The sequence below is a fragment of the Gouania willdenowi genome, chromosome 10 (genome assembly GCF_900634775.1).
Source record: "Gouania willdenowi chromosome 10, fGouWil2.1, whole genome shotgun sequence".
Lineage (NCBI taxonomy): Eukaryota > Metazoa > Chordata > Actinopteri > Blenniiformes > Gobiesocidae > Gouania > Gouania willdenowi.
In genome coordinates, this window is record NC_041053.1 from 34,651,910 (window position 1) to 34,665,956 (window position 14,047).

Consider the following 14,047-nt stretch of genomic DNA (forward strand, 5'->3'; position numbering starts at 1 on the left):
TTTAACCAGTGTATATAGAATACTAAGGACAATCCTGCTGTCCTGGAAAGTTTAACCGTTATTAATTGGCTTATAGGGGTTATACTAAGTGTTATACTGACTCCGAGGGGCTGAGATTATACATGCTCACCATTTACTGTTATCTTCTCAGTACCAAACACCCAGAAATATCCAGTCGCCTACTTTCTTTTTTCAAGGATAAAGCTTTAAACTAAATATTTGGTAATAGCTGTTATGTTTTGGGTTGATAACGGTAAATGTTATATTTTTATAAACAAACAAAAAATGCTCAAAAGTTTGGAACTACGGTTTAATGAGTTAAAATTCATTGTTGATTGGAAAAAAAAAAAAAAAAAAAAAAATGACATAAAAAGAACTGAATAAGGCTACACAGGAAGGAAAATGAAAAGCATGCTGCACCTTGTGCACATTCTGAAGGCCTGCCCTGCATACACACCACTTTGAGTGAAAGTAGCACATTGACTATTCATAAAAATGAAAATATGTACAGTATAACCTTGAAACAATGGCTGCTTCTGTCCCTCATTTGGAAATCTATTCCTCCTTTTTGCCCATCACTTTGACAATTCACATAAAGGTTACAGCATAAACATATACTTTGTGTGAGAAGCTGCCGCTTTATTCACAGCAGGCGTCTCCAAAAAATAAAAAGAAAAAGAAAAACAGCAACATTCTCCCTTTCTTTTTCAACATAGCCATTTTTTTTTGCAATTTGCCAAAGCTGAAGGGTTAATTGTTTTCAGAGGCTTATGGTAGAGTTAACTAACCATCAATTTGGAGTAATTAGGATTTAATTTGTCTTTGCAGGACAAAATGTAAGTTTTTTTCACGAGAAGTGAAACCAGGAGGTTTCCTAAACAGGTCATGATTTAGTCCAGGGGTGTCGAACATATTTTAGTTTAACGGCCAATTACGGACCAGTTTGCTTTCAAACGAGCAATTTTAACATCATTCTGCCCGATAAACATATGTAAAGTAATGGAATTTACAGATAATAGAAGACAATTATTATATTTTCTTAAGTTTGTGACTTGTATTCAATTTGGGAAACATTTGTGGAATATTTTTTATAAAATTGCAAGACTTTGGAAAATATAAAGATTTATTTTTAAATCATTTGTGATTAAAAATGACTGTCGTGATAAAATTGTGGGAAAACTGTGCACCCTGGCAAATGTTGTGGAAATTCATTGAATTTACCGTATGCGTTTGGAATGGGTTAAAATATCTACAATGGAATTACTTGATATTTTTACACAACATTCCATGTTTTGTGGACTTCTGAAATTGATGCTCTAGAGCACCGGTTCTAAACATTGCGTACAGGACCCCATTTGCGGTCGCGAGACATTGGGATGTGGTCGCCAGATGCCTTCAAGAAACTAATAATGTTTTTTTTAACAATTTGTAGCAATGCTTCCTTGTTTTATTTACCCTTTTTCTACACCTAAACTAAACTTGCCATAGATTAACCTATTTTCATCACTTTTCCTTTGTCGTATTTGTGCTCCTTTTAATGCATTTTTGCTACATTACTGCCATTTCTGCCACCTCTCCAATCAAATTCCAAAGCTTATTCTGCTTTCAAGACATTTTCAGCACTTATAAACCCCTTCCACCACTTTTCCCACCTGATGTTGCATATGTTCACCCATTTTTTGTCAATTCCAACCTCTTCACCATATTTCATGCAATTGCCAATTTAACCACAATCGTAATTTTTCATGTCATTATTTGCCAGTTAAAACTAATTGTTTCTAATTGTAAGCCAATATTGACACTTTGAACTCTTTTTACCACTTTTCCTGTCCTTTAACCACTTTCTGAGGTTTTTAAAATCCCATTTCATCACGTATTCCACCGTTTTTAGTCACATTTAACCCATTTTATTTCTGATTAAAATAATGGTTTACATCTGTAAGATGACTGTATACAATACTCTGGCCCATATAGTAATACTGTTCCTAGATATTATTCAGATAAATAAATAAATGTGGTTTTTATCACAGATTCATAGAACAATGAACCATCATTTTGTTGACTTTATGGATGGGCCCCAAAAATGTCTCCCCTTTATTCCCCCTTATAGATGGTTCTGTCTCCACATGACTGTTCTTCAATGTTCATGTCTGTGTTCAACCACCTTCAGCTACAGAATGTTGAGAACGACTGATATATAAAGGGTCGGATTTGGCCCACGGGCCTCGAGTTTGACACACGTGATTTAGTCATTGCCTCAAGGTCATATCACATGATTTTACTATTATATATGATATAAACTAAAACACTCCAATCTACTTCCTCATGTGGTTAATCATTAAAAAATGGACATATACATTCTGTCAACAAAAAAAGCTTCCTTGTTTTTCTTGAGGATGCTAATGTAACCAAACTTAAAGCTAAACACAACAGCAGCCCATGTTTTGGATACATATTTAATGATGTACAGTATCTACAAGAGCACACACAAGCTTTTTGGCTCTGGTGTGCGGTTTTTGCAGTCACAATAGCTATTGTGTGAGGAAAACAAAGATGTGTCCACTTGAGCACATGTGGCTCTTAAAAGCTTTTTGACTGAAGAAGGAGAGCCGCCTGTTGCTGAGGCCCACGTCGGAAAGTCTGAGTGCTTCGACCCGATGTCCATTTATTCAAAATCAGGCACCAAACTTACCAGAATTTTACCGAAATCGGTCACACAATTGTGGAATAAATGCTTTAGAAAAGCCAGCTGCTAATTGAGATGATTGAGGAGCACTGAGAGCAGGACAGAAAAGTAACATGTGGTTTTTGATTGATGGATTCATCTTACGGCTCCTTACGGCTCCCTCAGGCACTTATTTTTTTGTATCACAGCTGACCTCGGCAGTAAATCAACTGCTGATTCACACCTACGGAGGTAGTTTTATGCATACTACACATTCATCAAAAAAATATGACCAACTCTAGACTAAAATGCCTCCAAATCAGTATTTTATCCTTATAATGACTCATATCTCAAGTTTTATGAGAATTCAAACAGCACAAATACAATTTTAGGGCCTTTTTTATGAGAAATTAAAGCAAATCAGACCACATCCTATTCATATGTGAGGTTTGATAATATAAAGACAGAAGGAAGAATTCTAGCTTCCATCACGCAAACATATGACTATGGTCGACACTGTTGATGGAGTCAGTCAGTGGCAAATATTACATTAGCTGTGTAGCATCCAGATGTGTGTCAGTAAACATCTGCTTCTCAACAACACTGGACTATAGCACATAAATAAATAAAAAGTGAATAAATGCAGAATCACCATCACCAAAACAAACAAAAACGTTCAATAATTACTGTATATATAATTGCAATTACAAATGAAATGTAAAAATATGTTGCTGTTGTAATCCTAATACAAATTTACATTGTAATTGGCGTGAAAATTCGATATAATCTGTCAATTAATGCAAAACTTGGAATGAAGAACACATTAGATCAGGGGTTCCCAAACTCAGCAGTGCCAGGGCCCACTTAAAAATTTCACAGTTATTCGGGGCCCACCCAATAGTGACACTCATTTTTTTAGCAACAAGACCAGACGTGGGCAACTGGCGGCCCGGGGGCCACATGCGGCCCTCTACCTAATTTTGTGTGGCCCCCAAGACAAATCCACCAAAATTGGTAATTCAAGAAATTAGAAGTAATATAAAGCCCAACATAACTCCAAAACCAGACAAAAAAAATGGCAAAATACACAGAATGTCAATAAAAATTACACAAAGCAACAATAAAAATACACAAAGACTTGATACACACAAAACGACAGACACAACAAAAACTCAAAAAATGTGCAAAATGCAAACATAACACACAGGCAAAAAACAAATAACAAAAACACACACTGACTCGTAAAATACACAAAATGCCAACAGAAATTCCCAAAATGACAGATAAATGACTAAAAACTACACAAAAACAATGCAAACAACCACAAAACCCTTTGTTATTTCCTGTGTTAATGCTCAGATTGTTTTTTATTTTTAATACTGGCATACATGTTGATATCGTGGCCCTCAGATCAGACAATCCCATTTTTGTGGCCCTGCTGTGATAATAGTTACCTACCCCTGAACAAGACTAAAGCGGTTTATTTTTCTGTGAATATTTAGTTAGGAGAAAATCCAAATGCATATTTTTTATTTAAAAAAAAGTTTAATCTACAGAAAACAATATTAAGTCTTAAAGCTTGCAAAAGCACCTAGTGTTATTTAAGGTTCAACTTATTCATTCTTACAATAAAAATATGAACAAAATTCCAGAAGATATTGTAGTGAGGATGAGATGTGAAATAAGGATTACTGAAGGTTTGTCAAAAGTAATTTTAATTGCTGGATTCAGAGCAGCAGGACAATCATACACGGATGTCACACAAGCATCCCCACTGCAGAACTCACTAAACTCTCGTTTAACTCCCGCAAAAACGAACTAACGCGGGATTTCAAGGCGGAAACATCCCAACATGGCACCCCCCACATGGCAACCCACAGAAAATAAACACGCAGATCCACTATGAACATTTAAGCTTTAAAGAAAATTAATTATCTTGCTTTCACACAAGTCCTAAAGCAAACGCTGTGTAAGAACAATTATTTTAGTCTTGGATTGCGTGGTGTCATTAAATGTGCTCACCTAATGAGAGGGATGGTGCTGCATTGCTGCTGTCAATGTCCCAATGTCCGGCTGGATTGAGGTCAGTTTTAGGCGAAGATCTGACCCCACGTCCAGTCTGTTTCTGTATTTTGTTTTTAATCCCACGAGCGCTGAAAAGCCAGTTTCACACAGATATGTGGTTGTAAACGGCATGAGAAGCCTGAGGGCTTTGTTGGCAAGCTCTGGGTATTCCGCGTAAATGCGCATCCAAAAAGATGCCAGGTGTGTCTCTGCAAAGATCAGTTTCAATGAGCTATCACACGATAATTCCACAAGGTTGTCCTGCTCTCTACATGCAAGTCCTGCGATGGTCTCCTGGTCGTGGGAAACAAACGGGTTCTGAATCCAGTTGTGTTGCTTGTTGAGTGATGGAAAGTAGCTGCGCAGCTGCGTCCCCAAGCCCTGTAGGTGCGCGCTAATGGAGCTCGCCACAACGCTGGGAATCCTCTCCTCCTCGGTGCGTAAAAAGTCACAAAGACTATCGAAGGATTCGTAGTTGTTTTGTGCCACTCTCCGATCCCACAGCTCAAACTTTTTTATTGAAGCCTCAATCTTGTTCTGGACTTGAAAAACGGTCACTGATTTTCCCTGGAGTGACAGATTTAGTCCATTTAAATGCTCAAAAATATCAGCCAAATAGGCCAATGTAGAAAGCCACACAAAGTCACAAAATCGATCTGACAGCTCAAACGTTTTGTCCACAAAAAACACTCTCACTTCGTCACGGAGCTCATAAAGCCGTGTGAGCACTTTTCCACGCGAAAGCCAGCGGACTTCAGTGTGTAGCAGGAGCTGATGGTGTTTGCTTCCCATCTCTGCGCACAAAATTCCAAACAGGCGGGACTGGAGAGGACGACTTTTGATGAAATTCACTGTTTTTACAGCTTCATCCAAAACCATTTTAAGATTAGCTGGCATAGTCTTTGTGGCCAGAGCCTCTCGGTGGATGCTGCAGTGGACAGGTGTAAGCAGTGGAGCCACATCCTTAACTCGCTTTACAACTCCACTCAATCTTCCCACCATGGCCCGGGCTCCATCCGTGCTCAGTCCCACACATTTCCCCCATTCGATTTCGTTTGCAACCATAAATTCATTCATGACTTCAAATACGGCCTCCGCCGTAGTGTTTGAACGTAAAGGCTTGCAAAACAGAAACTCTTCGTGTATTTCTCCATTGTGTTCGTACCTGACAAAAGCAAGCAGGTTTGCCAAGGCTGTAATATCAGTGGATTCATCAATTTGCAGAGCAAAGAAACGACTTGATTTAATTCGGGCCAGTAGTTGTTTTAACACATCTTGAGCCATGTCGTCGATACGGCGCTTCACAGTGTTATCTGACAATGAAATCACGTTCAGTTTTTTTGCTGCTTTATCATCAATCATCACACTGACCATTTCCTTAGCAGCAGGTAAAATAAGGTCCTCTCCTATGGTGTGAGGTTTTCCAGTCTGTGCGATTAATTTAGCCACTTTGTAAGATGCCTCCACAGCTCTGGCATATTCACCTCCCGTCACACATGTTGCTTGAATGGCTTTTTTACGTGTCATATATTCTCGTAACTTATTTTCAAAAAACTCCTTTGGCTTGGACAACAATTGTCCATGTTTGGTTTGTAAATGGCGACGCAGTTTACACGGCTTCAGTGCTTCATTTGACAGGACTTCAGTGCAGATGACACAGACGGGGCGAGGGTTGTCATCGGGTCCCACACTTGTAAATCCCAGCGACAGATACTCACTCGAGTACTGTCTTCGTTTCTTTGATGGCTCTTTTGTCTGCTCATCCTGATGATCATCTTGATTATAATCTTGAATTGAATTAGCAGTAGACTTCTTTTTGCCGAGCAGCCATCGGTCCATGACTGCTACTTATTTCCCGCCGTTCATGCGTCCCCTCACCTTTAATTCCTCCCCTTTATTTTATTATTTATAGTTCCGACCTATTTTTAGCGACTTGTAAATTTACTTACAATAGTTTAACTGTCAGTATATAATTCCGAATAATGTCCTGCATTGAAAAATGTATAACTTTAAATAATTAATTTAAAATAATATTTTTCTATGAAATTCATATATTTTGTGGATCACACTTTGCGGCCCCCCTGCAATGCGATCGCGGCCCCCCAGGGGGCCGCGGACCCCACTTTGGGAGAGACTGCATTAGATTATAGATTTATTTATGTAATCCTTTCATGGAAATGCAAACCAACAGATTCCGCATGTAAACCAAATAATATCACAGTCCAAATGAAACATGCTTGGATCAATAAGCAGCAATAAGAAGAACAACAATATTATATTTTTGTCCCTAAAACTTAATCAATACATAACTGAAAACCCACCAACCTTCCACCATCAATCCACACAATTTTCACTATTCATTAACAAACCAAAAATCAAAAATCAAAGCATATTAGCATAATTTGTTATGTTTTTATTTTTTTAGATAATTTTTTTTGCATATTTTTTATTTTGATTTAAGACGTGGGTCTAAAATGACCCGTTATCATAGGAGATGCTAACAGAAAGCTAACACAAGAGGACGGTTAAGTTTCATGGGGTAATTAATTTCATACTCAGTAATTGTGATTCATTTCAATTTAACTTTAGCAATTGAGAAAGTGGAACTGTAACGGACTTTCAGGTGATGAAAAATAAGCATAGTTTAATTGTAATTAGGAAAAATGCCAGTTACTGTAATCATGGAAGGAGGAATATAAATTAAAATGGAAAACTACATTACAAAATACAATATGCCAGAACAACAGTATTAAAATATCAGGGGTTAAATTATGGAATTGCCTAAAGGATGCAATAAAACAAAGAATTAAAATAAACCAGTTATCAAAAAATGTTTTAAATGAAATATCATTAGTAAGTATAAGAAAGAAGAGCAATGAGTTTACCTAGGGCAGCAATAATAAATAATATGTACAGTATATAACGGTATAAAATCTAAAACTCAAGAAACATAATAAAATGTATATTATATTGTAATTGGGCACATTATTAATTTGAATATTGCCACTATATTTTGTATTATTTAAAATTCAATTTATTAAATTTGTGTAGGAAACTTTAAATCGTAAAATATGAATATTATCTGCATGTCATGTGCATGTGTGTGTACATATATGTATATATGTTTGATGTGCATTCATACAATATATGAAACTTTGTGTAGAACATATATTGAATGTGTATTGTAAAAATACATACAATAATTTTTTTTGTGATATTATCAAGAAAGCCTTGTTTTTTTTTTATGATGGGGTAGGACTGTCAAAATAAAATTCAATATACATTTATGTGCAAACTAAATGTTTTACTTACAAAATAAGATGTGCATCAAATTGCATTTGTAATATATACAGTATATATATATATATATAATTTTAAACTTAAGTTTAACAAATGAAAATACAGCATTTGGTTGATATATTGAATTAGCCATTGTTTAGTTACAATATACAACTTATCTGTATGTAAATGATGTAACATAATGTACACTTTGTTATTGCACCATGCTTGATAATATAATTCTGGTAATAAACATGGTCTCTTACAGTGATGAATGAGATTCAAACTGCCTCCATTTCTATTTAATGCTTTGTAATCAGAGATGTCAAACTGCAACTCTATCATACGCAACAATGAGATAGGCCCTCACCTGTTGTATTCCTCTCATTACTCTTGCATACACACAATGATTACAAATGAAAGGTGACACCATGCCTGCCAGTTAATTGGCAATGGAAGGTGGAAACCATGATGGAATGTGTGTAACCATTCGTTACGCAGGAGCGAGCGCTGGTTTCTACCCACTACTTCCAGTTGGAGATAGAAACTAATGACATGTTGGAGTTGAGCTGCGCTGTTGTTTCTCACACTGGGATGCCCATAGTCTTGTAATGGATGTGCTCACTGCTTGTTTTTCTTTGTGGTGAGGTCAGAAGCACTGATTGCTCCACAGCTCCTGCCTACAGCACCACAGGTAGTCCTCTCTCCACAGTGCCATGAAAACACAAAAGGAAAAATTAAAGAATAGAAGTAAACCTTCTGTTCAAAACACTTTGGTTTGAACATTTAGTGGAAATGTGACTCATCATTTAATTCCACTTACACAGCCCTGGATTGATTAAAGGGTCATTCCATGTCATTTCAACACATTTTCAGTAAATCAAACACAGTTCATTCTCAAACATTTAGGATATTTTTTTTTACCAATCGTTCCGTGGTTATTAAATAGTTCGGTGTACATTTTAGGACATCTTCAGGTCTCGGAGTGAGGTATCAGGTAAACCTTTGTCATTTATCAGACCAAACGGACTCATGACTCAGCAAAACCTCTGAAATCTAACGGCTTTATTTGTCAAAACTAAGTGCAGTCAAATTAAATGTGGCGTTTTATTTTGAAGGAACCAAAAGTACACAAGACGTTTTATAAGGACCCGATAAGTAAACATGACGAAGTACGTTGAAAAGCCGTTCTTTCCTTTTATTTTTTTAAAGTTGAGATATATCCACACATTGTCTGATTAATAAACACATAGTTAAATGAAACTTTAATACAGTATATCGTAACCTTTAAAAATAAATAAATAGAAAATAACAGCTTTCAACTTACTCTTGTATCTGAAGCAGCACATACTGATAACGTCATGTGTATTTTCGGTTTCTTGACTTTTATATTTTATTTTAGTAGTCTGTAGTTGAAGTGACAATGCATAGGGACATTAAGCTCATAAAATACAGATATGTTCTACGCCAGATTATGGCTCAACAGCTAGTTTTCATCTGTAGTCTCGAGTTAGGCCGTTAGATTTCAGAAGTTTTGCTGAGTCATGAGTCCGTCTGGTCTGACAAATGACAAAGGATTTCCTGTTACCTGATACTTCACACTGAGACCTGAGGATGTCCTAAAATGTGCACCGTACAATAGGCACACTGTACATTTTTAGTTTGAATGGATGAATACTTTTTGAGATATGAACAATTTAGTGAGGTGGGTACAGTATGTGTTGATCCGGAACGATTTTTTCGGATTTCAAGAGCATGTCACGCAAGAACCAATGCATATATGTGACTAATCATTAGTGATTTAAACAGTCTATGTTCATAGCTCAAAGCTGATCATATTACAGGGAGCTGAGACATATGTAAAGTGGTTTACTGAAGACCCAAACATGTTCCAGACCCAAACCCCGACAAACGTTTTTCCAATTTTTAGGGGCTGGCATGTCCACCAGATCGGATGTATAGCAGATATATTTGAGGATTCTGAGAGAGTAGGTGGAGCTGTATGGTTATACCAAATTTCAGTTTCCTATGTGATGTAGTTCCTGAGATATTGGAAGCTGAAAATGGAAAAAAAAAAATAAGGAGGCACACACCCCACTCCTTCACTAAATTTTCCATATCTCAAAAATTATTCATCCGATTAAAATAAAAAGTGTGCCTTTTGAATAATCACTGAACAATTGGTAAAAAATTCTGAATTCTTGAGACCGAAGTGCATGGGATGTCTTGAAAATGTGTTGAAAATGACATGGAATGACCCAATATACCCTTTAATATAACACGCTATTTCACAATCCTCCTCTCGACAGACACAATATCAAGTTATTTATCTTTCCCTTTTCCTTGGACTTGGATTTTAAAACAAACCTCAGACTTTGTGGGCATACAGCAGCAGGAAAAAGAATAATCAAACGCATCCATCGTGACCCCAATTTTATGAGGCTACTTCAAAATTTCTTTTTTGATATGAATACATTTTCTTCCCTATCACAGCTAACCCTAGTGATTTGCCACCAAATCACAGTCAGTGTTAATGAGGACTGTGGAAGCCTGAGCATAAAGGATGCTTCTCGCAGGCTATTTCCTTATGCTAATTTGACTTTGCATGTTTGAAGTCTGCAGAGAAGCAGACGACGACACCTTTAAAAAGCGTCTCAAGCAAAATGAGAGTCTGTCTGTAAAATACTGCATCAATTCCTAATAGATAAATATATGAGAATGCAGATGTTTGCGGCACGTACCAGAGCGATATATTTCTCAGCCTGGGATGTATGGATTTGCATTGTACTGTTTGTTGTTTACTCTGAAAATTAGCTCATAAATAATTTACAAAGCATCTATGAAGAGGCAAGATGAACCTACTAAATAAATAATCAGACAGCTTGCCTGTGGATTTGTGGATCTAGTAAATAGTAAATTATTATTTTTCCTAAAAATATATTACAGGAGCTGCTAGGGTACACCACACAGTTCTAGAGAAGAACATACAGAGACCCTCTCCTCTCCTTATCGCTTGGATTCGATCCATGTTTTTCTGAGATGTTCAATACAGTCAACTTAAGTTCTTTCTACAACACAATGGCAAAGGCAGAAAACAAGTTACCAAAGTGTCTGTTTCATTTACTAGAACTTAAAAAAAGCACTTCTTTTCATTGGTCTGGACCTCAAAGGAGCCCATCACATGTCTGCAGGATATTTCTTACCTTCTTAGTTATACAATTTCTTTTCTCCCAACATGTTTTTTCCCTGACTCGCTTGCCTGAAATCATCATTAACTTTCATTAAATGTACATACACTTGCACACCTTGTGTACACAAACAGTTTGTCTCATAAAAGTGCAAGAAAAATGAAGTATTTTCCCTTATCTGTCCCATTTAGTTATTTACACAAATTCTTTGGGGTTTTTTTTCCTCGCAGAAACGCCTTCATCAAATCGATCCTTCTCTCTTCTTAGTCGTTTCCGGGTTTGTTCCTGCTGTCAGCACTAATCTAATCTAATCTCGCAAAAACTGCCACCCAGGCCACTTCAAACTAGTGACAGCGTTCAGTTTGGAAAGACAGAAGAATGTTTATATTTATTTATCTATCTTTTATTTATCATTACATTAAAATACTGAATATTTACAGGAGAATAATAATATGGGAGGATGGTGGGAAAGAGGGGTAAAATATGGTCGTTTTCCGGCCAAAACGGGAGACTTGACAGATATGGTCTCCAGCAGTTTTAACATTTCTGTATTGTTCGGCAGTATGACTTGGTACTGCATGTATTGTTGCCGCCATTTAGAAGGGGGGCGGGGTTAAATTAGCCACTCCGTAGTTGAGCTCATGCTGCTTTATAAACACGAGATAGAGCGTGGGGGCGGGGTGTTCACCGTTACATACATACACTATAGAAAATACATACATAGCACTGCGCGAAGGACGCTGAAATGCTCACCTTTGTGGGCGTGTCTGTTTACAAGTCAATCACGGCAGAGAACTTCCTGGAGGCGTGACATCCCCAGCTCAGTGCCACGTCAAATTCGTCATCTAAGTGGGAGCACGTCATGAAATAGGAGCGAGGTGAAAGGAGAAAATCACCCTCTAACTAACGATTGAGGGAATCAATAAAAAAAACACTTTGGGCATGTGTATGAAGCGCAAATAGCACTTTTATGATGTTAAAAGCACAGACAAGTTGAAAATGGGCCCTTTAATACTTGTTGGTGTTGTTTCCTCTTATCTAAAGTCATTGTACACCAAAATGTGGCGTTGGGTTGGCTGACAAACAAACAAGACATTTATCATGCAGACATCTGAGCTATAAACATCAACGACCCAGTGTAACGTTACAACAAATCCTTTCCGAGTGTATAAATACAATATTACTACAGCAGGTATAGCTTATACCCACCCACAAAACCAAATTGTAGTACAAGCTCATTTCATTGGGTTATTAAGGATCATGATGTTATGACAAAAGAACACATGTCAATGCTGTTGGAAAACTATAGTATTTTCCATCCATCAAAATGTAATGGGATTTTCACCATAACTTTGTTGCTTGTCCGCAATGTATGAATTCAATGACGAGTTGTTTTGACATCTACCATTTCACTATATGATAGAGCTGTCAGGTTGGGACTCAACAGGGCTATGACGATATGACAGTCAGGAAATAATGATTTAGTATTCTACATAGAAAAGCGACTAAATAGAATATTTGACTTGAATTGTTAAAGGAAAATAAGAATACAATCTTTTCAGTTACCTCTTAATTTAAGGCAAAAATAATAAACGTATAGAGATTAAAACTACATACATTTAATCTGCAGAAAATCTACTATCGTATATAGAATTTAGTTTAGTTTGATCAATTCCACTTGGTGTTTCTTTCAGGTATGAAGTGAAATCTGTTCTCTCAAACGTAGAGGTCTCTGCTGATTTCCCATTACCTGTTAAATCATTTTTTTTTTCTTTTTTGCCGACGGGCTGCAAGGTTAAACAGGTTCAACAGAGCGAATAAATAATGAATTCAATGAGGGTAATTAAAAAATACACTTCATACGAGCAGGATTTGACCTTAGATTCCCACACAGGAGCAAAACACCTAAAAAAAAAAGTCAATCTTTTTCCTCCTTTTAAAAACAGCACCCTGTTACAAGAAATAAGTCTTACAGTCCCATGAGATGGAATAGTAAGACAAAAAAACAATGTGTTGATCTACCCGTCTGTCTATCTATCTACCTACATATTTAGCATTTACATACATTTACATATCTATTACTACATATCTGTCCATCTATCTACATATCGATCACTACATATACTTCTATCAATATATCCATCCACCAATCCATCTCCATATCTTTCATCCATCTACATACAGTATCTCTCTATCTACATATCCATATTTATCATATACATATCTTTATATCTATCTGCATATCTATTCATCTACATATCTACATGCTGTATCTATCACGTCAATGTTTCTATCTATCATCTACATATGATGGACTGATCAATGGTCCATGGCTCTACTCGTCTAGAACACTCTGATGATCTATCCTTCTATCCTATCCTGTTGGTCCTCCTGTTCACTAACCCAAGCAGTCTAAGCAGATGTCTGACACCTCTGAACCTGGTTCTAATGGAGATTTCATCCTATAAAAAAGAGAGAGTTTTTTTATTCTCACTGTCACTAAATGCTTCTTCATGTGGATCTTGTTGGGTTCATTCTTTCTTTCTATGAACTTTATATTTTGTTCAGCGCTTTGAGATTACTTTGTTTTTTTTTGTGATATATAAAGAAAGTTGAATTGAATATCTTTCTATATACAACTTTCTAACCACACATATAAATATATATATATATATATATATATACATATATTCATGTACATACTGTATCTATCACTACATATACTTTTATCTATCTACATATCTATCGCTACATACTATATCTTTCCACTCACATATCTATCCATCTCCATATCTGTCATGTATATATCTAAATATCTGCATATCTATCCATCTACATATCTTTATATCTG

At 36.5% G+C, this 14,047-nt stretch overlaps 2 protein-coding genes across 4 annotated transcripts in view; both read right to left on the minus strand.

Annotated features, from left to right (window-relative positions):
* Window positions 1-14,047, minus strand: part of lingo2 (leucine rich repeat and Ig domain containing 2) — a 316,615-nt gene that overhangs the window by 173,982 nt on the left and 128,586 nt on the right. The gene's annotated exons all lie outside the window — the stretch shown is intronic.
* Window positions 4,688-6,568, minus strand: LOC114470803 (zinc finger BED domain-containing protein 5). The gene has a single exon (XM_028459133.1). The coding sequence runs from the start codon at window positions 6,566-6,568 to the stop codon at window positions 4,688-4,690; it is 1,881 nt and encodes a 626-aa protein (XP_028314934.1).